Below are 27,533 nucleotides of genomic sequence, written 5' to 3'. Positions count from 1 at the left end.
AAAACAGGAAAACTACATTTGCTGTTTTTCTGTTTTAATTAACATATAATCCATTTTAGAAGGATTCCCTCCGTCCCCGCAACACACTCCAATAAGTGTTCTTGAGGTTAGTCACAACCCGGAGTAGCATATTCAAGAGACCTTCACACCTGTAGGCAAGGGTTTTCAGCAGGCCTCAATGACTTTTTCAATCCAGAAGCAGCCGAGGAAAGCTTAGTACTGGGTTTCCTGTGCATCTCGTGAAAAAGAACGCCCAAGTGGAGCAAGACCAGCTCTTAGCAAATCACAAGCTCCTCCACAAGCTTTACCAAACCACAAACCTTACCAAATCAACCACTTGCCCTTTCCCTGGAAATTTGCCTCCTTGTCCCTCCCACTTCTGCCCTTTGAGGTCAAACCGACACCCTCAGCCCCAAAGGTCCCAAGTGAACGCTCCCAGGAAATCATATTTTAAATACGAGGCACATAGGGCTTGCTTTGAGATAAGTCGGTGGTCAAAAGCCACCTCCCAAAGACGCCAGTCTCCTCCAGATCGCTGTCCGGGCAGAGCGACGAACCTCGCCAGGCCAGCCCCGCCCCCGCCCCGCCCCGCGCGCGCGTTTACGTCACTAAGCTGCGTCCAGGTTCTCGGCGGCTGCTCTGGTGCTGGCGGCGGTGCCGCCGAAGGCTGTCCGAGGTAGGCTCCTCTTGGCTCTCCCATGGAGGAGGCGGCGCTCACTGCAGTCCCGGATGCACGAACTTCCCGCGGGACGTCGCCGGAGGCGGTGGCCGTGTGCGCGCAGAAGCGAGCCGCCTGCGTGGGGGTGTGAGCGGGCACCTGGGTCGGGTCCCGGAGGGAGCCGCGTCGCCCGCCGGCCTGCCACTGCCCTAAGGTAGCTACTTCCTGTAAGCAAGCTCCCGGGCTGAGCTGAGGCCAGTCTCCGCCGTCAGAGGGCGGAGAGAGGCCCCGGGGCGACTTCTTTTTTCGCGTGTTCGGATGTGGACGCAGCTACCCTAGTGATCCGCAGTGAGGAAGTCCATGGTGAGTCGGATTGCCATTCAATCCGGCGGAAGTCTGGCTGGTTGGCCCTGTCTGGTCGCGTGCTCGATAAGTTCTGTGTATCAGTTTTATTTGCCTTCAGGAGTTTTTAGAAGATGGTTTCAGCCTGCTATAACGTTTTGATCATGCTTGTTTTAATTCCCTAGGACTTAATAGGGTCGATGATATCTTAGTTTTTGTGCAGTTACACAAAACGCAATGTTTTGGGTTCATGCCTCTTTCATGCCTTTGCTATAATGTCAAGACATTTAGTTTAGGACTACGTCTTAAGTTCTGTTTCTTGAGATTCTGTATCATGTGCCCATTTGGTACTTTAAAGTTAGAAGAGGAAGTCGAAGAGCAGAGGTCTTTTCATTCCAGTCAGCTGTGGTTTTTATAGTACTTGATAAATGAAAAGAACATGGAGGCCAGTATCTGTATTTTTAAAAATATTTAGTAATTTTCAGTCCTTTCACCTACTTTCATATCTCCTTTCCAGGGTGGAAATACTCTGCCATGGTTGAATACTTTACATGGGAATAAAGGATAGCATTTCCAAGAAAATGAAAATGAATAAGTCATCTCTGCTTTTAAAAAGAAAGACCACATTAAACTTACATGTAAGTTAAAACTTTAATTTCTAACAGTGTTGCTAAGTTAGGTTGGAGATTGGGTTCTGTAGTATTTATAAATATGGTTTTTAAATTATTAGCCAAGAAACTGGGGAGATGGCTCAGTTGGTCAAGTGCTTACCTCTCTCTGATCACCCTCCTAAAAAGCCTGACATCTAGCAGAACACACCTGTCCAGCTAGCCTTGCTGAATCAGTAAGCTCCAGGTTCATTGAGAGACCCCGTCTGGAAAAATAAGGTGGAGATTGACCAAGGACACGATGTTTTCCACAGATGTGGTCTCACATGGGAATCTCCCTGCCACGTGCTGGCATGCACACACAAGAAAAATTAGCTAAATGTGAAGTTAAGGCTACTAAAAGCTTTAGATAGCGACAAAAACCATGTAGAAGTAAAGACTTAAGAACTGAACTTTTAGAGCCAGATATAGTGGCACAAGTCTGTAATTCCAGCATGCAGGAGGCTGGTACAGGGGGATTTATTTCAAGATCAAAGCCAGCCTGGACTACATGAGGAGACCCCTTTGTCTTGTTTTAAAAACAACAACAAACTCTAAAATTTGAAGACAAGATGTAGCAGTCAGGAGTAGCAGAGTCAGTTTCCCGAGTGACACTCTCCTGAGTGCCTGCGTTGTGAGGGATGTTTTCTGCGGCTGTAAAGTAGTAGTGCTGTCTTCTGCTATTGTGTAAAGTGTTATTAGCCATAAGAAAAAACAGTTCCGCTTGTTTCTGAAGATAGAAAATGATCTACACATGACTAAATAGTACCCCTTTTTTTGTATAGAAAATATAAAATAAGCTTCTGACTTATTTTATCCATGTATGTTGTGATATACACAAGAACTTCTCTGTAGGGACATGGTGATGATGGTGGGGTAAATGAGAGAATTAGGTCATGGAGAATTAGGTCATTAGGTCACAGGTATGGAGAGTAAGTTGTGAAATTTAATGTATAACATGAAAATTATAGTTAATAAAAATTGTATTAGATTTTTAAAAGTCCCTACTTGACAAACTAAAAAGAGTGCTTCTGTATTGTAGATCTAAGCATATATTTTAGATTAAAACATGCCCAGCTATAACATTTTGAATATACCTAATTGTATTAATTTTGTGTAAATAAATTTATAAAGTTAACACTTGTATAAAGTTCTCTGATGACTGTAGGTAAAAGTAACTTGTGGTCTGGCAAAATAAATGGATTGCAGGTGTGTTTTCTGTCTTTTGGCTTTGTGTCTTGCTTCTAGGGGCGCCCACATGGTCTGACACAGAATGTTATTCTGCTATGGTGTCCACCTAACTTGCTCACTTAGGATCAACCATAATAGTCTCTCCTTTCCCAGAGAACAGCATACCTGCTCTTATGTCAGAGCTTGCATTTGTATTGCTGATTTGTTCTTTTCCCATCCCTTTCAAGTCTGCTCAGTGTTACCTCATCAAGACCTCTTCCCTTAGCTCTTAGCCCTCATAATGTGCTTTTTTCCACCACATCATTTACCACTTTGCAATGTCCTTTTATTTGTTGTTTTACCTCACCTCCTCCTGAGATGTAACTGTCATGAAAATGAGTTTTGGTCAGTTTTTTCCCTGTTCATAAATACATTATGTACTCAGAACATCTTTGTTTAAGTAAATGTGTTAGGCAAGTCAGTTCTTTCTGAGTCACAGTGAAGAAGGTTAGGATCTATGAAGGTAATATTAATATAGGTTAGAAAATCCAGAATGGTACAGTCTGAAGACAGGGAATTCATAAAACACGGTAATTGATTTGGCTTCTGGAGTTGAAGCAGCGCTTGTGTATAGGAGCACTTTTTGATTGGGTCCTTTGCAGCGGAGGCAGAGTGAATAAACAGAAGCAGGAACAGGTTAGATGGCAGTACCCTGACCTGGGAAAGAGCACAAGGTATGTGGAACATAGTTTAGGAAATGAGATTTAAGAATTAGATGTTGAAAAATGAAGGGTTTTAGTTATTGGGTTAGGAAATTAAGACTGGTAAATAGTGGGTAATCATTCTGAGGTGTTTTTTTATTTTATTTTATTGCCTATGTTATCTATGTCCTACACCCTAACTCCTAAATTTTTAAGCAGGAGAGTAAGATTGGCAAAGATGTTTTCTACCCCAGTTGACAGCATTGTATGGTTTAAATTGGATTAGGGCCAGAGGACATGGGGGTGCAGATCTGATTAAGCAGAGCTGATACCAGACCTGCCCTACAGGTGGAATACCTATTTTGCCCACTTTGGGTGCTAAGGGTAGTGACAGCATTGTCAGAGTGGTAGGAGGAATACATGGGGTAGAGAAAGTAACTACACTGGAACTCTGGTTTTAGGTGTCAATCTGTTGTGACTAGGAGACATCCAATGGGAAAAGGAGAGAACTAAGGATGAAACCTGGATTGAGCCCTGGGTCTGCTACCTGCTGGTGCATGACAAGTTATTTAATGTCTGTCTGTTTTCTCATTCCTGGCCTCTTCCACTTATCTTCCCAAGCCCTTACGGAAAAGAAACAGGAAAAATTGCCAAGTTTAAAACTGTAGATATACTTGAGTTGGTGTAATTTTTAAGTTTGCTAATTTTGGTGATGAAGTTTCTTGTTTGTCATTTTGTAAAGTAAGTCGCAATGAGCCGGATGGTATTGGTGCATGCCTTTAATCTCAGCACTCGGGAGGCAGAGGCAAGTGGATCTCTGTGAGTTCAAGGCCAGCCTGGTCTACAGAGCATGTTCCAGGACAGGCTCTAAAGCTATAGAGAAACCCTGTCTTGAAAAACCAGAAAAAAGGGGGGGTGGCGCACGCTTTAATCCAGACTCGGAGCAGAGCAGGCAGATCTTGTGAATTCGAGCAGCTGGGTACAAGTGAGTTCAGAAAGGCGCAAAGCTACACAGAGAAACCCTGTCTCAAAAAACACAAAAAAAAAAAAAAAAAAAAAAAGAAAAAAAAAAAAAAGAAAGAAAGAAAAAGAAAAGAAAGTCTCAATGTAGGCTTTATATATATATATACCATATATAGAATATTACCATACCCACCTCCTATTCCTTAAAATACTTGTTCTCTGTAGTATAAGTGAAAGCAGATCAAGTTTATTAGATTTTCGAGATGTGTTTTCCTTTGCACATATTTGTACTTAATGGAAGTTTAAAAGTTTGTATTTAATGGAAGTTCTAAAATGTGCTTAAGAATTGAATCTAGCTAGGCATGGTGGTGCATGCCTTTAATCCCAGCACTTGGGAGGTGGAGGCAGGTAGATTTCTGTGAGTCTAAGGCCAGCCTGGTTTGAGATGAGCCTAGTCTATATAGCAAGTTTCAGGACAATCACAGCTACATAGAGAGATTTTGTCTCAACAAAACAAGATTGGAATTTATTGGACTAGGTATGGTGGTGTACTGCTTTAATCCCAGCACTGGGAGGTGGAGGCAGGTAGATTTCTGTGAGTCTAAGGCCAGCCTGGTTTACAAATTTAGTTCTAGGCCAGCCAGGGCCATACATTGAAGCCCTGTGTCAATAAACAAAAATTGAATTTATTGTTTTCATTATTTTTCATTTTCTACTGTGTGATGCTTGAACATGGGAACCTTTGATTGAGGGCTCCCTGGCCTAGTACATAAATAACTGCTCAGTATATTTACTAAACAATCTCATATGTACATGGTAGTAACAGTTGGGGACCATTCTGTCTGAGGCCTCCTGAGAAATAGACAGGGTAGGTTCCCCATCATCTTTTGCTTGGAAATCTAGTTGAAGTTAAATTTAGCGTTTGCTTTTCCCTTTCTTCCCAGGCTGCACACAGGCTGATGAGCCTTACTCCCAGCCCTGAAATGTACCAAATATGCTCTGTGTAGGTGGGTACACATGTGGAAGCTTGAGGAAGGTGTTGGGTGTCCTGCTCTGTTAATTGCTATCTCACTCAACCTGTAGCTGTGCTGACAACAAGCAAGCCTGAGCAATCCTATTTCTCTGGCTTCTCCCTCCTATTCCCAGGACTGGCGTTATAGGTACTGATAAGGACATACCCAGCTTTTTGAAACATGAGTGCTGGGGGTTGAACTTGGGTTCTCTTATTTGCTGAACCATCTTTCATACCCTCTATGTTTTCTTGTTCAGCTCTCTGTAAGCTGGGCCCTGTCTTACATATGTCTATGGCATGTGCTGTCACTGTGATTGACCTTCAGTTACAGAGAGTAGGAACAGAGTACTTAGTACCAGACCAGAGTCTAGCAAAGCAACTCATTTCTTCTGGGGCATCCACACATTTGTCCCATTATTAAACTGTAAGGCCAAATGAGATCATTCATTTTCATAGTTTAGTGGCTGGTGGCTGCCTTAGAATCTGAAGACAAGCCTCCCACTCCTCTCCCAACTGGTATATTTCCAGAAGTAAACAAACTGAAAAAGCAACCTTAATTCTAGAAAGTCATTCACATCAAATTTGCTATCACAAATCAGTGCTTTTGTGGATAACCACCACAGATAACCAAAGTAATTGCCTTTAAGGAACTTAGTGAGTTTGAAGATGAAGAGTTTATCTTCTGGGGTTCGAAGGCTTGGCTCAGTGGTTCAGAGCACTTGTTGCTCTTGCAGAGGACCAGCACTCACAGACATTCGCAGCTCCTGTCTCAGGAGACCTGACACCCTCTTCAGGAGCACCAGCAACTCACATGCATACATACATACATGTAGGCAAAACACTTAAACATAAAATAATTTTTTAAATAATTTTTTAAAGTTTGTCTTCAAAGACAGAACAGTAATTGAGAATTTTTTAAAACCACGTGTACATGATTGAGTCAACTTGCCCCCAAAGCCCTCTTGACTTTGTGTTTGGTTAGTATATAGGGAAAAAGAAAAAGAAAAGGGAAAACAGATTTTAAACAGTCTCATGAAACTTGTGAAGGAAATTCATATGTAAGGCATAATAAAAATAGGAGCAATTAACTTTTGTTGATCTTAGGATAAAATGAATGACTTTCTAGAATTAAGGTTGCCTTTTCAGTTTGTTTACTTCGGGAAATATACCAGTTGGGAGAGGAGTGGGAGGCTTGTATTTAGATTCTAAGGCAGCCGCCACCAGCCACTAAACTATCAAAATGAATGATCTCATTTGGCCTTAAAATGCATAAAATTAAAAATGCATTATTTTAATCACCTCTTTACCTTATTAGTTGCAGGGTTGACCCTGGCACTAGGCATATAAAGTAGTTTCTTAGTTTCCTGTACTCAAACCAGAGAAAGAGCACACTGCACACAACATGCAGGGCCTCATGGGTGTGATAGTCATAATAAAGAACTGTGGGAGGCAGGCTTTTTAATTAGAGAAGTACCTTGTAGTTCCTGAGGGAGATGTGACTGCTTGAGTTGATAATTTCTTAGGCTGGCAGAGTAGTGAAGCCCACTACATGGCATAAACAAAACTGCCTGGCTACTGTGATGAAGACAGTTTAGCTTTGTTGTATGGAGGGGAGTTTGTGGTGAGACAATTCAAAGTTCTCCATTATATCAGATGTCAAGGCAGCACATAATATTAGTGTTGTTTTTTGTTTGTTTCACACCATGTGGGGGAGTTTTATGTCATCTTGGTACAAGCTAGAGTCATTTTGGAAGCGGGTACCTCACATGAGAAAATGCCCTTACTAGATTGGTCAGTGTGCCAGCTGCTAGTGAGTATTCCTGATCAGTGACTGATGTGGGAGTGCCTGGCTCACTGTGGGCCATGCACCCTGGGGCTGGTGGTCATGTGAGAAAGCAGGCTGAGTAAGCTAGTTAGCAGCACTCCTCCAGGCCTCTGAGTCCTTGCTCTGCCTTGCGTTCCTGCCCTGACTTTGTTTGATGATGGACTATGATGTGGAACTGTAAGCAAAATAAACTGTTTCCTTCCCAAGATCCTTTTGACTATAGTGTTTTATCACAGCATGAGAAACCCTAAATAAGATTTTATACACACACACACACACACACACACACACAACACACACCTTATATTTTGATCATTTCTTTCCCCTCCTTCCACTCCTCTTAGATCCTCCAACTTCATGTTTTCATTTTCTCTCTCCCTCTTAAAAACAATAAAAAACAAAACAAAAAGAAAATTAGTAAGAAAAAAAAATAAAAAGCACACAGAAAGCATGGAGTCTGTTTTGCATTGGCTGACTTCTGGAGTGTGGTTGATATACCCAGTGTCACTCCATTGGAGAAAACTGATTTCCCTTTCTTAATAGGTACCAGATATAAATTGCTCTTGGCAGGGGAATGGAGCTTGGTGTCTACTTCCCCTTCTCAGTGCTGGGATTTTGTCTGGTTTGAACTTGAAGTCTGTGTGTGCTGTCACAGTCTCTGTGAGTTCGTGTTAGTATTAGCCTTGTAATGTCTAAAGATGCTATTTCCTTGGAGTTGTCCATCACGAATGCCTCTTAAAAATTTTTGTGCCTCCTCTCCTGAGCCTAGGTGCTAGCTAAGTGTAACAGCTGCGCAGTTGTTGGGGCAGCTCTTCTGCGAGTAAGCGGTGAGTCACAAAAGAATGTCTTTTATTTTTGAGACAAGATCTCACTATCCCAGGCTCATCTCAAACTTGCAATGATATTGATCTTTTAAGTACATATTAATTTTATAGAATGGACTTAATTAGAACTTTTCTATGCAGAAATATACTTTATTTTATACCTCTATTCCCCTTCTTGTCTCTCACCCTTCCCAATGTTCTTGTCAAATAATCCCTTCTCCTTTCATGTCATGTTCTTATTATCACTAACTTTGTTAGTATATGCGTTAATAGGCTTCATTATTACCACATTTTCATACAAGTACATATACTTTACTCATATTCTTACTCTATTATTGTCTGTAGTCACCCCTTTTGATCCCTCCCTCCCCCAATTATTCTTCTGTCTTCATCACACACCCACAAATACAGATTCCACATATAAAAGAAAATATGACATATATCTTTTTTCTCTTATTACCCTCTTTTGCTCCCTATTCCCTTCTTTTCTCCAAGTAGTACTCTTTAAAAAAAATTGTCGTGTGTGTATGTGTGTGTGTGTGTGTGTGTGTGTGTGTGTGTGTGTGATCGATCTATATTGCACATAAGAAAAATTAAATATTTGTCATTAGGAGCCTGGTTTTTTTTTTTTGCTTAACAGTGATTTCCAGCTTCATCCATTTCCCTGCAAATGATGTGATTTTGTTCTCTCTGTCTGAATAAAAGCTCATATGTATAGGACACATTTTCTATGTTCATCCATTTGATAGGCATTGGCTGTTGGTATTTTTTGACTTGTGAACAGTGCTGTAATAAAAAAGTATGTAAAGATAATTTTGTGGCATTCTGGCAGTTTTTTCAGGGAAAGGCCCACAAATAGTGTAGTTAGATTTTATATGCTCTTTTTAGCTTTTGGAAGTACTTTCATACAGATACAAACAGGCTGTAGTAGTTTACATTTCCATGAATATGTTTTCCTTATTGCCTGCACCCTCCCCCCACGTTTGTTGTTTTCTTGGTGGCCATTCTGACTGGGTTCAGATGGAATCTCAGTGCAGTTTTGATTGGTGTTTTCCTGATGGCTAAGGATGTTAAACATTTTTTTTGTCTATTGGTCACTTGTACTTAAAAGTGTGTGTGTGTGTGTGTGTGTGTGTGTGTGTGTGTGTGTGTGTGTTGTGTATTTGGGGGTGTGTGAATGTATTCTTTGGTGCATATATGGAAATTAGAGGACAACCTCAGTTGTGAGTCTTCACGTTCCACCTTGTTATGAGACAGGAGTGTTTGATAGTTAGGTTTTACTTACCTTTTTCCCAGACTCATATCCAGTGTTAGTACTTCTAGCTTACTTTGATATTTTTCAGTTCTCAAGCTTATAGCCTCTCACAGTTTGGTTCCATATTACAATGCTGATCGAGATGATGAAGCTATTTATTAGCTATTAATGGCCACTTCAGAATAGGCAGCTTTATTTTTTTTAGGGTCAGTTAACATTCATTCTATTCATCTGTATTGATCTAAAAAAAATGAAGCATACTTTGTAGCTGCCAGAAAGCTGTGGACTTCAAAGGCCAATAATTTGCCTAGGATCTTAGGTGACTTGCTCATAAACAAGTAAACCAAGCATGTAGGCTGTGAAAGGAACAGTGTCAGCAGAAGTCCATTTAAACAATTCTGATAGTGTATAGAAATTTCTGTCCATCTTGTCCACAAGCCCTACTTCTTCCCTCCCTGCATGTATTTCCGTCTCTGTAACTGGTGGTTAGAGTCAGATAGAGCGTGAGGAAGTTACATTTAAACTTAAGGTGACGAGTGTTTGGGCATATGAAGAGAGCAGTACCTCAGGTTGTCTAGCTTATTTCTTTTCTTACGTGTACCTGTTGTAATTAGAGCCTGACAGTCTCCAACTGTTCATTCAGGAGCTGCAGAGGGACAACTAGAAATCCCTTGAAAGAGCCGTCCTGGAAATGTTTTGTATAGATGGCTGCTCTCATGAATGTTATACTGATGCTGCTGTCTGACCTCTTTCTCCTTCACATGACTGACATTACCTTAGACTATTGGGGCAGCTTTGCTTCTGGGACTTGGTAGTGATTTCTGCCCTGAGATTCCTGCAACTTTTCATTATTGAAGGTGTGTTTTAAAACCTTTCATGTGGCCAGGTGGTGCTGTTGCATGCCTATAATTCCAGTACTCGGGAAGCAGAGGCAGATGGATCTCTGTGAGTTCTAGGCCATCCTGGTCTAAGTTTCTACATGTAAATCTTTGTTTTTCAGAAGTTAGATGAGAACTGGGTATGGTGGCTCACTCTTACCTTGTGATCCCAATATTTGAAATCCTAAGACAGGAGCTTTAATGCAAGTTTGAGGACAGCCTGGGCTACAGAATAAGAGCTTCAAAAAATAACAAAAAATTAAAGTTTTGAAAAAATAGAATAAGTAAATAAAAATCATGTTGGTAGATTTTATTTGATTTTGTGCAGAACTGAGGATCAAATCTAGGGCTTTACCACTAAGCCATATCCTTAGCTCCCATATTGGAAATTTTATTTATTGTCCAGAATCTGTTGAAGTGTTTAATTTAGTTGTCTTAGGGGCATATAGGAGTAAACATGATTATGCTCACAAGTTGAGTCAGCTGTGATAATTCTGTATGTTTCCTTGTGTTGTGATCAGTGGGCTCAGTGAGATATGCTCTTCACAAGGTTTATTAGTCAGGATTCTCTAAAAGAACAGAACTGATAAAAAGAATATATGTACATAAAAGGGATTAAATTTTTTTTTTTAGATTTATTATTTTTTGTGGGGGTGAGTATTTTGCCTGAATGTATGTGTACTGCATGTGCCTCTGTATCCATGGAAGTCAGAAGAGAGTGTCTGATCTCCTAGAACTAGAGTTACTGGTGATTGTGACCCACCATGAGTGCTTGGAACTGATCCTGGGTCCTCTGCAAGAGGACCTCTCAATTTGAGAGGGAGAGTGGCATGGAAGGGACTGGAGGGAAAAAGGAAGTTCAGAGAAGTGATACAGTTATATTTTAGTTAAAAAATATATATTAAGAGAAAAAACCCCCAACACAGCTGGTTCTAATACCAGTAAAGGAATGCCAGCACCCACATACTTGAACATGCCAAGAGTGAAGGCAAGCAGCCCAAACCACTTTTTTTCTTCCATATTCTTTTATCTAGGCTGCACCTTATGATGTCACCCACATTTAGGGTGGGTCGTCCTGCTTCAAATAGTCTGATCAAGGACATAAAAAATCTCTTACAGGAGAGCCTGGAAGCTTGCATTTCCTTGATTCTAGATGCAGTAAGGTTGACAACCAATATTAGCTATCGCATGTGGTGACGGCAGGGTACAAAGAACAAGTAAAGTGTGTGGAACTTGAGGTCCATATGTAAAACTAGCAACCTGCCACATAATTTTCTCTCCAGAGCAGGCCTGGTAGCCAAGTCTCAAATCCGTGAAGATGAGAAGTATCTCATTGAAGTGTATAGGAGTCATAATGAACCTCCACTGGTCTTTCCCTTTGTTTGGAGTGCTACTAACTCAGTGTGGTAATGTTCATTGTTGCTATAGTGCTGTCTCTCATGTCTGCCTCCCTGTTGAAGACTAAAGGTTACCGTTTTTGTTTTGTATGTATGTTTGCATGGGTATGTCTGTTGCTGGGGAATCAAACCTAAAGCTTTGTGCATGTTAGGCATGTGCTTTACCATTGGCTACGTAGCCAAAAAAAAGCTGTTACCATTTTATGTAGCATACATCTAATAAATACTGTTTGAACAGAGATGTTATGGGGTCAAGTATGGTGGCATTGATCTGTAAACTTGTCCTCTGAAGCAAGAGTATTTTTACTTCAAGCCCAACCTGGGCTACATTAGTCTGGGATGCCAAAAGGTGGAAGAAAGTATGTTTTTCTCACTTCTGCTTTGTAAACTTTAGTTTTTACATTAGTGAAGTTCATGAGTTGGCTCATTTGGAAAATAAATGTACCATCTATTGTAAACCTGTGCTTATTGTTAGAGCTGTGGAGTGAGCCTTCTGGTGCCATGGTCCTGATGTTCTCTAAAGACCAACAGTATTACACTCCGTATCTCAGTCGGTATCTTTGTTAAGATTGTCATTCTTAGCTATCAAAATAGTGTGAACACTGCCTCTTCTCAGCCTGTTTCCAGATAGGCTAAATAGATTAGCGTAAACCTACTGTATCCATACAGCTTCCTTCCCCTCGCCCCTCTAGAGTCTCCCTACGTTGTCTAAGCTGGCCTTGAACTCCAGTTCCTCCTGTGTCTGCCTCCTGAGTGCTAGGATTATAGGCATGTATTACCACACCTAGCCCCAGGGATATATGCATGAGAAAAATTTTAATTTCTCAATAAATATGCTTGGGAAGTGGATAAGTATGTTGATAACCTAGATTTATGTATGGTTATATTTATTTTTTTTTTCTTTTCTTAACAGCAAAATTATATTACGGAATATCAACTAAGGTTGGAAATAGTTAAAATAGTTTAAAGCTAGAGTTTATAAAATTAATCTAGGCTTGACTTTGTATGACAGTCCAATCTCTTGCCATAGTAAGAAGAAACATAATAGGTTAGTGCTAAGTTTAGATTAATATATGTGTTTCTAATCAATAGCAGTAAATAAAGATTTTTCCTTTATGAGGACAGAAATGAAGTAAATATTTGAATTTTATGTGAGCTGTCTTAATCATTTTATGACAATCTCACTTTATTTTAGATTTGAAGACTAAATCATCCTGCCTCCAGTACAAGCAGTTTCTCTGTTCTGTGATCAATGTCACTCACAGGAACTTAAGTAACAAACGAAATGAGCCTGGGGCGTGGAAAATATGACTTTTATATTGGTCTGGGATTGGCTATGACCTCCAGCATTTTCATTGGAGGGAGTTTCATTTTGAAAAAAAAAGGCCTTCTGCGACTTGCCAGAAAAGGCTCCATGAGAGCAGGTAAGTTATGTCAGATAGGTATGAGAAGTACATAAATACTCACACACTCAGCTGCTTTGTGTATAGAAGCACTGTCTTCATGCTTTGTGAATGTATTGGGACATTTGAACTGTTTGAGATTTCTGAATGTTTATTAGATAATCAGATACCAGTTTTGTAATGAGAAAAATAAGTTGTCAAAAGTAATTAACTGTTCACTTCTACAGTTACTGTCAAAATAGGAACAGGACCAGTGCCAAATTAGAGTTTAAATTTTATTATGTCTGCACAGGAGGAAATAGGATCTATGAATAGAACCAGGCTTTTGTTGAAGACTGGGATATTTTGTACATGATAGTAGAATTTATGACTTCTGCCTTAGATGGTTTTCTTGATGATTTCAAATTGCATGAAGAAAAGAATGGCCCTGCCTGGCTTGAGTACTTGACTAATTGACCTGAATGATGTAGGTTGTTTCCCCTCAAATTGCTGATATGTTACAAGACCTTGCAGGATACTCAGTGTAAGTGAACTTCAGTTCAATCCATGGATATCTACTACAGTTCCCAGAATTATAAGATAATAATGCTAGTAATGCTTACATTCCTTCTTGGCTGTGCTTCATTTTAGACCTTATTGGACCTCGTGAGTAGACTAGACCATCATTGTCAGCCACAGGGACCACTTTTCTTCCTGTGCCATCTCAGATCTAATTCAGCAATGTTAAAACATAAAACAGAAGTCTCTTAGGACTTAATGGACAAAGGAAAAAAACATTAGCATCTCAGCTTTTTTCTATAGTCCTTCAACCTTGGTCTTAAGGCATCTCCTGTTCTTATTCCTAAAGTATAGACTTGTAAAATTCATTCACTTTGTTTTTTATGAACAATGATGAAATACCAGTTGTTTTGATTTTGTTTGGTCAAGTGGAAAACTAAGGAAAAAGTAGATTGGCAGTCTAGATTATGAGCAGTTCTCAGTCTTTGCATGACTGTAGTGCTCTCTCAAGTGGGGCTGCACCCATCTAACTAGTGTTCCTCTTCACAGACTAACGCCTTTGACGTTGAGCGACTTCTGTAACCCCTTCCCTCCAGAAAGCATCTTATTCTAGTTCACACTCTTCTGGAACTTACTCTATAACACGGGCTGGCTACAAACTTGTAGTTGTCTTGCTTGAGACAGAATTCTAAGTGCTGGGGTTGCAGGTGTGCACTACTATGCCTAGCTGTGTTACTTTTTGTTGGTTCATTTTCCTTATTTATTAAAGCCGCCATTTAAACTACAAAGATTAGGTTTGTTCTTTAACTCAAGAGTATAGTACCAATGTAAACATTTTGAAGATTTCTCATGATCCTCATATCTTTTCTAAGGCAATCATGAAATGTCAAGAAATCTTACAGACATTTTAAAATCTGTGATTACTTAATAGTTGTTACAGGTTTTACAAGAGAATGATAATCTTCCAAAGAAATGAAATATTTCTTCATTCACAGGTCAAGGTGGCCATGCATATCTTAAAGAATGGTTGTGGTGGGCTGGACTGCTGTCAAGTATGTATAGAGAACATTTCAAGTAAACATTATAGCTACATGTTAAAATATTACATATGTTGTTATAGCTCATATTAGTAAATTTTAAAACTTACATCTTTTATAAGTTAAATTCAAAATAGATTTAGGCCTGTAAAAAATAACTCAGTTAATTGCTTGTTTATTTTGAATAAGATCTTAAAAAAACTAATCTGATTAAAACATTTTTGATATATCTTTGCCTTTAAAAACATTTCCAGGATAAGTAGGTTAAAAAGTGTGTTTGTTGGGGGTAGGGAGGAACAGAATACTTGCCTAATACGTAAAACACCTAAGATTTGATTCCCTAGTGCTGCAGAAAAGAAAAAAAAATTGGTAAGTGGAAGTTAATAGGAACAAAAAAATCTGATTTTTAGTTCTTTTCCTTTATTAGCTCTCAGTCTAAATTAGAAAGGAGGTATCTATTTAATACGACTGCTCATGTTTATTTTGGTGAAGAGGATGGAAAGATGGCTCAGTAGTTAAGAGCACTTGTTCTTGTAGGGGACCTGAGTTCAAGTCCCAGCATCCATATGGTTGTTCACAGTCATCCATAACTCCAGTTCCACAGTATCCAACACACTTTTCTGACCTCCATGGGTACCAACAACACTCACAGTGCACAGACATACATTCAGGTAAAACTCTCAGTCACAAAATTAATCTTTTAAAAATGTGAAATAAATTGGCCTTAAGACACCTGAGACTTGAATATTCAACAGGTGCTTATCTTTTGATCATCTCTTGTGTGCCAGGCATTGTTCTTGGTGCCGAAGACATACTAGTAAGAGGGGAACACTCTCCCCTCCCCCCAAAAAAACCCCTATTTACAAGCAGCTTACATTTTAAGTGAGGCAGACAGTAAGCAGGAATAGTAGGTTAAAAGAGGGTGTGTGTGTGTGTGTGTGTGTGTGTGTGTGTGTGTGTGTGTGTGTGTGTGTGTAGGGAAGGTGCAAAGCTAGAAGGGGGATATGAACTGGAGAGTAGATAGACCACGAAGGACAAACCTTACTGAAAAGATAGTATTTGAGTAATAGACAATTGAGAGTGTGAGGGATCTGGCCATATGAGGAAAGGGCATTTGAAATGCAGGAAATAGTAACTACAGACTTTGCTGAGGACTGTGACTACCTTGTGAATGTGATAGCCTTCTCTATGATGCCCCCAGTTGTTCTTGCCTCCTGGTATTCACACTTTTGGGGAATCCTCTCTTACATGGAATTAGTGCTGGCCCAGTATGGTCACAGAATCCAGGGAAGTCATGATGTATGACTTCCAAGACTACATCATAAATGGAATTGCAGCTTTTCTCTTTTTTCTTGGATTACTTGTTTTTGGGGAAGCCAGTTGCTATGTTGTGAAGATATGCAAACTATCTTTAGAGAGATCACTGAACAACAGCCAGTCCTATCAGTGTGCTACCTTGGAATATGGCTCTAGCCTTCAGAGACTGTAAGCCTTGGTTTACACCTGACACAAGTTCTTAAAAGATCCTGACCATGTTGTAAAGTCTGGGCCAACCAGCCATATCAGTAACTATTACTTTTACACTGGCAGAATTAGTGCTTTTCTCTAGCACTAGAGTATTAAAACCTCAGGAGGCATTAAAGAAGGGTCAGGGGGCTGGAGAGATGGCTCAGAGGTTAAGAGCACTGACTGCTCTCCCAGAGGTCCTGAGTTCAATTCCAGCACCACATGGTGGTCAAACATCTGTAATGAGATCTGTTTCCTCTTCTGTGTACATAATAAATAAATAAATCTTTAAAAAAAAAAAGAAAAAAGAAAGGTCAGTAGTAAGGGAGTGAGAGCAACAGAGGCAGTAGGAGATAGGTTCAGAGAAACGAGGGCCTTCCTTAAGTCATGTTGGGCGTCTTGGGTCACAGAAAGGAGTTTTACTTTGCTAAGTGGAAAACCATTGGAGGTCCTGAGCAAAAGGTGTGAGATCATTTCTCTGGTTGAGAACTGGTCTCAAAAAAGCAATTAAAATAAAACAGCAACGACAACACAACAACAAAGTACTTCCCCACTACTACTAGCAAAAAGCAGCCAAACACAAAGCAGTATTAAAGCATATAGTAAAAGTGTACTGGATAAATGAATGGATCAACATTACCTTTGGAGGAAATGTTACAAAGTTGGAGGAAAATAAACCTCCTTTAAAAGAACTGAAGAGCGCCGGGCGGTGGTGGCGCACGCCTTTAATCCCAGCACTTGGAAGGCAGAGCCAGGTGGATCTCTGTGAGTTCGAGGCAGCCTGGCTACAAGTGAGTTCCAGGAGAGGCGCAAAGCTACACAGAGAAACCCTGTCTCGAAAAAAAAAAAAAAAAAAAAAAAAAGAACTGAAGAGCTAATGTGATAGTGAAGACTAGCCTTTGTTGCAGGAATGATAAAAGCTCTAGAGGTGGCACCCTAGAGCAGTGGTTCTCAGCCTTCCTAACGCTATGACCCTTTAATACATTCCTCATGTTGTAGTGACCCCAACCATAAAATTATTGTCATTGCTACTTTATAACTGTAATTTTGCTACTGTTATGAATCTTGTGTAAATATTTGATATGTGACCCCAAAGGGGTCATAACCCACAGGTTGAGAACTGGTGCTCTAGAGGAAGTAGGTAAGAGATAGTGGACCGCTGAATTGGACTAACAAGGATTAGCCTTTGGTTGATAGAAATGGGAACTATAGCATGTTCTGGGCTGAACTCTGAAAGGCTCTGTCTTAGAGTGAGGTAGACTGTAGACTAGCCCATCATTGGATAACTTCTTGCTTTGTCCTGAATTGCTAGTGCCTGTGCACCTGGCAGAAAGCAAAAATTCTCTGTTGAAAATAGATCCTCAGGCCCTTAATGGGTTGGATTTTTTAAAAGGATCCAGTAAAGACTTGTGAAATTTACCTTTATATCAGTATCCACTTCTTTTAATTATGTTACCCTAGTTTATAAATATCTTTCTTACCTTTAAGCATAATTTATATTTTTTAAAATTAAAACTATAGATTTGTTTCTTGATTTGGGTACCAGAAATTGGCAAAATACAGCACTAATACATATATGAGAGAAGATAAGGAAGTTATTAAACAACATAGTTGAAATATATAGGTATTGCATAAAATGCAGGCATATTCAGATTGACTACATTCCTGTCTCAGAGGTGTCTTTGTTCATCTCTTCAGTGGGAGCTGGTGAAGTGGCCAACTTTGCTGCATATGCATTTGCTCCGGCCACACTGGTGACTCCACTAGGCGCTCTCAGCGTCCTTGTAAGGTAAGAGTCTACATTTGACATGCAGAAATGGTATTTTAGTCTGTAAAATACTAAAGTGCTATCTGATTCTATGTCAGTACACTTGAACAATCTTGAGAACTTTTTAATACTCTGTTGTAATGTTTTCTCAAAGTTACCACTTTGCATAGTTAGTGATTTGTGGGACAGAAATCACTTTATGCTTCGGCTTGTATTCAGGACCAGCATGTTAGTGATTTCCACTTTAGAAAATTCCAAGTTGCACTTGCCTAACATTTACCATTCAATATACACACACTGTGATAGATAGGCTTCGTTTACTATAGAACATCAAGTCTCGGGGGAGGCGATATGCCTCTAAAGACTGGGCAAAGGTATTGTTTTGCAAGGCTTCTAAAGCCTGTCCTGTTTTGTTATTGTAGTGATTAGTCCAAATAGCTAAGCCTGTTTGAAGTCTGGGTTTTTATTACTATTTTGGAAGTTGAGAACTTTTACCACCCTTGCTGATAAATTATATGTTAAATAAGATTATTTTATGTTTTTATTATTAGCTTTCCTTGTATTATACTATGATCTTGTTTATTCTGTGCTTCCTTTTTAGGTTTGGGTAAAGCTAAGTTATAAAAACTTGTAATTTATAGGCAAACTAATAATTAAATGTTCCCAGTCCATAGTTTCCTGACTCTGTATTTCCAGGTAACTTAGGATGATTATAGGCAAATCGTACACAATTAAATCAACACATAAAGGCTAGCAAGATGGCTCAGCAGGTAAAAGGCACTGGCTGCAAGTTTGATGATTAGTTTGATCCCCAGGACCCACATTGTGCAAAAGAAAGAGCCTACTTGTGCAGGTGTCTTCTCAGTTCCACACGAGAGAGACAGAGAGCGAGCCAGGGGCAGAGGGCATAAATAAATGTAATTTTAAAATGATGGCAAACGTTAGTAGATTTAAGTTTGGTAAACTTGAAGCATTGGTTTAGAAATAGATTTTTAATATATAAATTATAGCTCTATAGTGCATATTTCATGTGGTGTTTTACAGTAAAAAGATGGTAAATACACAGTTTGAATGTATGTGAAGCAGGTGATTGATTTTATTCTAGGAGTTTTAGGACAAAGGTTCTGATGGTCCTAGATGAGATTCTGTGGCTCATACCAAAATGTCAGTCTGCGAGAGAAGCCATAGAGATGGCAGGACAGGAACTGTAATCAGCTTACTATGCTGGAAAGACAAGGGGGCAGTATCTTTATTACTGTCTTCTGGGGTACTGACATGAGCTCCCAGTTGATACAGAGGGAGCCAGAATATTCAGTCAAGCAGTCTCAATCAGTCTGGTCAGGCTAAGTGATTAGGAGGGTCCTTGTTACTGTAAGGGATTGCTTTTGCTTGGAGGCAGTTCAGATATAACTATGGTTATTGATCAGACTTGCTCCTTCAATCTAAGATGATTGCAGGATATACTTACTGAGCAAAGGAGACAAGTGCAAAATGGGGGCAGAGCCCACACTTTTACTACTAGTTGGATGCTCATAAGTCCAGGTGAGAGTCAGAGCTTTCTAACAGAGCAACCTTGAAGTCCTTGTTACAGTTTTCTGATTGAATGTACATTTTCTTTGTTGAAAAGAAGTATTTTTGTTTGAGCTCAGTTATCTGCATTACAAGTCTGTTGATTTTTTTTAAAAGCGAGAAAAAAAGCTAATTTAAATGTTCAACCTTTTATTCTTCCTTTTAGTGCCATTCTGTCATCATACTTCCTAAATGAAAGACTTAATCTTCATGGGAAAATTGGGTGTTTGCTAAGTATTCTAGGGTCTACAGTTATGGTCATTCATGCTCCAAAGGAAGAGGAGATTGAGACCTTAACTGAAATGTCACAGAAGTTAGGTGATCCAGGTAAGAAAAGCTTCATCAGTGTTACTATACTTGACATTTTATCCGGTGTCCTTGACTGTAGTCATCGTACATTTAGTCATACTGTCCTCACAATAAAACTTTTCTTAAACATTATGATTACTTCCTTTTATTTCTACAGTGTCTCACTTTATAGCCCATGCTGGACACCAACTCATGGTCCCTGCTCTTGGCTCAAATCCTGGGATTTTAGATGTGACTCACTGTACCCAGTTTTGTTGTATATCTTGAAATTTGCCTCAACTGATAGTTATCCTACTTGCTTAGTTATTCATGTGAACTCCTCAGTTCCTCTTAGAATTCTTATTGTCTGGTTCTACTCAAGCACATTAGGCAGCCTGGGTAGACTTTGAACCAGCTGTCCTGTTCTCTCTCACCTTTATAATGCTCCACAGTGGGTGTGAGTGTTCTGTGCTACTAAGTCACGTTCTAGTGCAACATGTCTAAGCCAACCTTTTCTTTTGGGGGTGGGGTGGGGAGGACAGGGTCTCAACTCTGGTTTGCCTGGAACTTAGTGTATACAACTAAGATGGCCTCAATACCTGCCTCTACCTCCCAAGTGCTGGGGTTAAAGGCATGTGCTACTACACTCAGGATTCAGTTTTCTCAGATTTGCTGTATTATTTTAGTTACACTTTCTGTCACACTCAGTATTTCTGATAAAATATTTCTATTGCTGTCTTTCTCGTTTTTTCCTTCCGTCTGCTTTAAATATCCTTTATTTATGGAGTTTGAAGCAGAGTAGCTTTCCTTAGCCTTGGTTTATTTCTACCTTTTTTTTCTTTCTCTCTTTTTGACACAAGGTCTCATGTAGCATAGGCCAGCTTCAGCTTATGCTATAGCTAATCATGAATTCCTCATGGTTCTGCCTCCACTTCCAGACTGCTAGGGTTACTGATATAACCCCACCCCTTTCCCCCTTTTCATCTTCAAATGCAGAAGGTCATTTGTGTGCTCTCTGCGGTGGCGTACGGATCACTGAGAATCTTCCTGGCCCACTTGGTTATACTGTTGGCAGACATGCTGCATACCTCTTCTCCGTACTCATCCAGGACCCCAGCAGTTTCTAGGTTCTCTTAATTTAAGGCTTGCTACTTATTCTAATACTTGCCCTGCTTTCACATGTGTCCCTTTGATGGAAAACAACTCATAACTCGTGATTTTTGTAGATGTAAATGTTGACTATTCCATGGTACTTCCTGAACTTAATCTCCACCGGCTTTTCCTTCCCTGTCCTGATTATCTTTTCCCCTTGCTTTGTGATTTAGAATACCTAAGTAGGCCTAAGAGACTACTTTAAAAATGTTAGTGGTATAAGTTTTTTAAGCTCTGAAGCATATTTTAATTTTACACCATGTATTTTAAAGTGGTAAAATATTAAACTCAGGGCTTTGCACTGCTAGGCAAGCATTCTGCCCCAGCCCTCCAGTGTGTACTTTGGTTGTATTTGTATAGGTGTGATTGTGCTGGAGGAGCAAGAGAAAGCTAATTTTTGTTCTGGGTGACAAGTCACCACCTGAGAATTATTTTCTTGGAGTTACATGTTACCTTTCTTTGTTGTTACCTTCAATTAGTAACTTGCTAATTTCATAAAGTAAATTTCAAAATTAATTCATCAACTAGGAGTCAATTTTATAGGTAAGATAAATCTGAGGATACAGTATTGGGAGATAACATATACCTTTCCTATTGAGTTTGTTTTATATGTGCATTCTGATTCAATCTAGCTTTTCTTTGCTTCCTCTAGGTTTTGTGGTCTTTGCAACATTTGTGGTCATTGTGGCCTTGATATTCATCTTTGTGGTGGGACCTCGACACGGACAGACAAACATTCTTGTGTATATAACAATCTGCTCTGTGATTGGAGCATTTTCAGTCTCCTGTGTGAAGGGTTTGGGCATCACCATCAAAGAATTGTTGGCTGGAAAGCCTGTTCTGCAGCATCCCCTTGCCTGGATTTTGCTGCTCAGCCTTGTGGTCTGTGTGAGCACACAAATCAATTACCTAAACCGGGCTCTGGACATTTTCAACACTTCCATTGTGACTCCAATATATTATGTGTTCTTCACAACTTCAGTTTTAACTTGTTCAGCTATTCTTTTTAAAGAATGGCAAGATATGCCTGTTGATGATGTCATTGGGACTCTGAGTGGCTTCTTCACAATCATTGTGGGGATATTTTTATTGCATGCCTTTAAAGATGTCAGTTTTAGTCTAGCAAGTCTGCCTGTATCTTTCCGGAAAGACGAAAAAGCAGTGAATGGCAATCTTTCTAATATGTATGAAGTTCTTAATAATAACGAAGAAGGTTTACCCTGTGGAATTGAACACACTGGTGAAAATATCTCCCGTAGAAATGGAAATCTGACATCTTTTTAAGGATCTGATTGAAAACTTAACCTATAATTCTGTTATAGTGATTTTTGAGTATCAGAATGTATCTGAAAAAAAAAAATGTCCTCGAATAATGTCCTCTGAAGACAATCTTTTTTAAGTTTTCACTAATTTGGATCAGGAAATTACTTTTCTTATATTTAAACAATGGTAGCTCACTAAAATGACCTCAGTATATGGATAATTTCTAATAACATTGTATTATTGTAAAAGTATTTTACATTTTTATTCATTCTCCAGAAATCTAAATGCACTAATGACAATTTTAAGCCTATAAAAATGTTTTATTTTTTTCATTCATGATGAACATTAAAATGTACATTTGTGATCCCCATCCCATCAATCCCTCACCATACTAAGACTTTTGGATTATAAATATATGTGTGTGTGATTCCAAGAAAATAATTCTCAGGTGGTGATTTGTCACCTAGACATCTGGTTTCCCATGCGAATTTGATGGCCTCAGTACTTCCTGTGTCCATAGTGACTAGAGCTCTGTGTCATCTTATGTGAGCTCTTAGACCTTTCAGTATCTGTTCACAATGGACTGTATTGTCTGTCAGCCCTTTTAACAACTCTGGGATGTCAAAGAAGACTCACGTGGTTTCTTAAATATTGAAACTCATGCTTGGATAAAATGACAAATTGGAACAAAGTCCTTATTCTGATTCCAAATGCTTAGATTTAAAATGTTTGTAAAAATTGTCTTTTTTTAATTTTGCTTAAGAGTTTAAACCTTACACATTTTGGTTTGAAACTGTTAAGAATGTTCATAGAAAAATGAGAACAAGTACAAAAAATGTAGGCCGGTGTAAGGAGCTCGCTCCAGCTTCAGACCTGCCTCCTTCTTAGTCATGCATTGGCCAAACAAACAAAATCACCTTCCCTCTCCAGCCTTCCCCCACTGACACTCAAGTTTGGGCCTATGCTTGTTTTCTGTTCCTCCCCATGATTGAGTAGTGGCTTAGTACTGTTTTTGTGAAATCTTTTTTTTTTTTTTTCCCCAGGGTGGGGTAGAGGGGGTGGGATAGCTTTGTTTTATTCTTGGCACTCTGAGGAGCTCTTGCCTTTTTTTCTCTGCTGCCACCCTCTATGTAACTCCTTTTTGGCCATACTGGGTGTCAGTCACAGGACCTAGTATATTCTGTACAAATGTTCTGACACTGAGCTCCATTTCCAGCCTTCCTGTGTAACTCCAATACCAGAGATAATAGTTTTTTCCCCACAGATACGCTGTATGTCTGTTTATGTACTGTATCTATGTCTTATTTTGCACATGTAAAAAAGCCAATGTTTATTCCCTTGGGGATGAAAAGTTTCCTCATTGAGAATGAGTGTGTTGTACATAATCTTGTACACAAGGATTTTATTTGGGCTATCACTTGATAATATAGTCATTAATTTTTAAAATCTACACTTCATAGGGTGAGTACAGATGCCATTACGACTTCATATCAACAAAAATATTTTAGGTAACTTTTTGATAATAGGCTTGTTAAAGATGTAACTCAGGTTTACAGTACAGCAGAATAGTACCTATGTTTTATTTTCTGTGTAAAATAAAGCTCAAAGCTTTTGGACTTTGGTGTTTCCCAGCCCCATGATGTTTCTCTTTGTATAAGAGTTTTTAAGACAGGGATCTTGCTATGTTCCTTAAGTTGTCCTTGAACTCCTCGGCTCCAGTGATCCTCCTTCCTTAGCCTCCCAAGTGGCTGGGATATCAGTTGCATATCACTGTATCCAATTCTCAATTTCTGTCTACTTTCATACTTCCAATAGTAGAGCCAAAAGGGGTTCTTGTTTTTTCACTTGGTCACGTGGACCAACTCAAGCCAAATGAGACAATTCCCCCAGCAACTGAGAAGGAATGCTGAGGGCTGTTGGGGACAGGGCTCAAATTCTCCTCAGTCCCTTTTTTGCAGTGTTCACTGTCCCATGTCCCCAGTGGAAGCACATACCTTAGAAGTCCTGGTGTTCTTCTTTCTTGTCCTTTCTGGACAACACAGCTGTTGTCTTACATCTCTCAGAGTTTCATGTCACCCTGCTTAAACCTGAATGTAAAGTTAAATGTGTGCTAAGTTGTTTTTGAAATATGTCCTGATCTTGTCCGAATGACACTGATGGAGCTAAACCCACTCTCTGGAATATGGGCATGTACAGGGACTGTCCTGACATGCCAATGAATGAACACAAACAGATTGCATTAATTTTTATTTCTCTAATCTTTTAAGTCATATCTCACAAATTACTGATTTTAGTGGAAGCAGAGGAAACAGTTTCACTATTTTGGCATAAAAGGGAGCAATGACTTAGAAAAGATTTCCTAAAAGACCATCAGAAAAATCTCTATAAACAAAGCTAATCACTAAGTTTAACCAAAATTGGTAATGAATTTTTTAAATACAATTAGTTGGTATTATGCTTCTTACAGTATAATGAATGAATTCAGTATTTCATAGCTAGCTACCAGAACATTCAACATAAAAAATACCTGGTAAGATCAAGTAATGGCAACAACTGGCAACCAGTATTCTCATACTTCCAATTACAAAGGCATATACAATTTTAGTCTAGAAAAATAAGTTTTATAAAGTTAAGCTTTCAGATCAAAAAGCATCCCTTAAGTAGGTTCAGACAAAATAGCCCCTAAAAATTTCAATATACATAAAGACAAACGTGCCATCATCAGTAACTGGATGTTGTGAACTTAGCCCTCAGCTGCTGGCTAGGGACTGGTGGATGGGTGGCTGGAAGCAGCGTACATGTTCCACAGGTGTGCTCTCCCCATCACCAGATTTCAAGTACTTGTCCAGGATAGTGATGATCTCATCATTGAGAATCTGGAACTTGCGAATCCTCTCCACCATCTTCTTCAATGGCTACAATTAGATCAGACTTATATTTATTATGCTTTAAAATGCAAGGGTTCTACTACAAAAAATTATATTGACCCCTACCATCTTTTAAATATCACCATTGGACTAACGAATACATTTCCAATTTAAATTTGCTTCTTTGTAATTCTGATACTGTTAAGTGTAGACCTGTAAAACTTAAAGGCATGTTCATTCAGTTATCAGTTGTCTATTGGCCAGGAGTGGTAGCTCATGTCAGCACTGCTATTTAGGATGAAGAAGGTTTACTGTGAGTTCAAGACCAGCCCGGGGGTACATGGTGAGTTCTAGGTCATGCTGGGTGACCCCATTTTCTCCAAAGCCCAAAAGCAAACCCAGAAAAAGAACATTAACATGAACACAGTATGTTTAGTATGCAAAGACCTGTGAAGTAATAAAATGTAAGTTGTGTATTTCCAGTTTAACAGTACTATGGAGAAGGTGCTTTGGCCAAATCTCTAAATTTGGGTAAAGGTCACAGACACAGAACTTGAAAGCACTGCTGGTTCTGCCCACAAGGAGGTAAAGATGAGAAGGGTAGACTGGGTTGAAGAGGTGTCTGGTCTACATCTGGAGACTTCACGAGAAGCTCTAATAACAGAGGGTGGTAACAACTGGCAATGAACAACAGCAAATCTTTGAAGAAGACATTTCAATCAGGTTAAACGAAACAGAAACCTGCAAATAGTCATGTAATACAAGCATATGACATTTTACATGACCTTCAGAGACTCCAAAGCCTTCAAATACCAGAATTCGAATATAAAACAAGGGGACATTCCAGTTTAAATATTCCTGCCAAGATTTTTTTTGTTTTGAGACAGGGTTTCTCTGTGTAGCTTTGGAGCCTGTCCTGGATCTCACTCTGTAGATCAGGCTGACCTTGAACTCAGATCCGCCTGCCTCTGTCTCCTGAGTGCTGGAATTAAAGGCGTGTGCCACCACCGGGCTCCTGCCAAGATTTTAACCAGATTAAAATGGAGGAAAATGATTTGAAAGTAAAAATCTCAGCCAACTTAACCTGAAATGAGTTAGTTACTTCAAAGACACAGAGGAAGAAAATACTCTGACTTTATTCCAAAGAGCCAAGGAAATGGAGGTTTGGGAGCTAGCACAACCCTTCAGAAATGCTCACACTGAGTTCATTTCCACCTGTGGCTGTTCTCTTTATAAAAAGCACTTTTCAGGTGTGACTGACATTAGGGACGTCAAAAGAGCACGTCAAAAGAGCTCCTGGATTTGTCCAGGCAGACCCAATGTAATTATCTGAGCAGAAAAGTTGTGTAAGTTGGAGACAAGAAAGATGTAGCAAAAGCGGGTGATCCCTTGTGGCTTGAAGGTGCCATGTGGAAAGCATGTGAGGATATGAGCTGGCAGCAGGAAACAGACCTCATTCCTACAGTTAAAAGAAATTTAATTTGGCCAGTGACCTGAGGAGCCTGAAAGCACATTCATCCTTCAGGGCTGCCTGGGAAAACATTCCTTTTGGCTTTGTAAGGCTAAACAGGGCAATCAGCTGAACCCTGGAGACATTTACAAGTGAGATAATCAATGGTGGTATTTCTGTTCTTAAACCTATTGTGATTAGTTCAGGGAGCAACCAATAACTAATACAACAAAGTAAATCACATGGAAAGCAGAAAAAAGTCTAACAATGTTCTAAAAGGAGATATGAAAGAGAAAGTATTTGAGAACATAATGGCTGACTATTTTCTACAATTCAATTGTGGGGAACTTCATAAGATGATGAAAAGATAATAAAAGCAGTTTCAAAAGCACATTATGATTTGGAAGACAACAATCTACAAAAATAGTCTCTATGATAGGATGAAATTACCTTAAAAAATAGAACTGATTTTAAAAAATAAAAAAATTTCTGGATTTCTTTTAGTTTAGATTGCATTATGTTTAAACTTGAAATTTATGTTAGGATAAAAAAAATTCCTCCCCAAGACAAATGTATAAAAGATTTTGTCTACATACCACATTTTTGATAATCTCATCTTTGCCATCATGTTTCTGAACTTTGAGAAGATGGTAGCAGAAATCCAACACAGCAAAGCGCCGCTGCTGTCCAAGAAGTACAATGATCATGCAGCCAGCCCAGTGGAGCCCATCTCCAAAACACTGCCTATGAACACCAAGCAACAAACAGAATGAATAAGTGGGAGAGAACAATGATCAGGCCACATTCATTTCTTTGTCTACACAGACTCCCAGACAGGAAAATGATGAGCACAAGCAATTTCCCAATTTTTGATTAATGCCAGTTTGGTAGGTTACAGACCTATGAAGAATGACTTTAGCGAACTGCTACCCAGAAACAGGAATGCTCAAATTTTGCCTTCAGCTGCTTTGGATTCAGGTAACTCTACTATACTTATCCTGAGTCCTTTCTTTGGCATCAAGGAAGGAACCCACCTCACTGGCATTTAACCAGTGCAGGG

At 39.4% G+C, this 27,533-nt stretch overlaps 2 protein-coding genes across 4 annotated transcripts in view; one reads left to right on the top strand and one right to left on the bottom strand.

Moving 5' to 3' along the window:
- Positions 1-589: 589 nt before the first annotated feature.
- Positions 590-23,789, top strand: Nipa2 (NIPA magnesium transporter 2). 3 transcript variants are annotated; one of them, XM_037198187.1, is made up of 7 exons: positions 590-676; positions 1,518-1,638; positions 12,868-13,096; positions 14,569-14,625; positions 17,815-17,905; positions 19,620-19,780; positions 21,546-23,789. In XM_037198187.1, exons 3-7 carry the CDS (start codon positions 12,958-12,960, stop codon positions 22,175-22,177), a joined length of 1,080 nt encoding a protein of 359 aa, XP_037054082.1. In that variant the 5' UTR covers positions 590-676; positions 1,518-1,638; positions 12,868-12,957; the 3' UTR covers positions 22,178-23,789. The 3 variants fall into 3 exon arrangements, with proteins under 3 accessions (XP_037054082.1, XP_037054078.1, XP_028748433.1); XM_037198183.1 differs by having other exon boundaries at positions 610-872; XM_028892600.2 differs by having other exon boundaries at positions 610-1,021.
- Positions 23,790-24,388: 599 nt separating this feature from the next.
- The window catches only part of Cyfip1 (cytoplasmic FMR1 interacting protein 1), a 94,364-nt gene continuing 91,219 nt past the window's right edge, over positions 24,389-27,533 (bottom strand). The window contains 2 exon segments of the mRNA XM_028892598.2: positions 24,389-25,071; positions 27,070-27,217. Coding sequence (XP_028748431.1) covers positions 24,907-25,071; positions 27,070-27,217 — 313 coding nt within the window. The 3' untranslated portion in view covers positions 24,389-24,906.

The sequence above is a fragment of the Peromyscus leucopus genome, chromosome 1 (genome assembly GCF_004664715.2).
Source record: "Peromyscus leucopus breed LL Stock chromosome 1, UCI_PerLeu_2.1, whole genome shotgun sequence".
In the NCBI taxonomy this organism is placed as follows: Eukaryota; Metazoa; Chordata; class Mammalia; order Rodentia; family Cricetidae; genus Peromyscus; species Peromyscus leucopus.
This window is presented reverse-complemented; position numbering and strand designations above follow the sequence as displayed.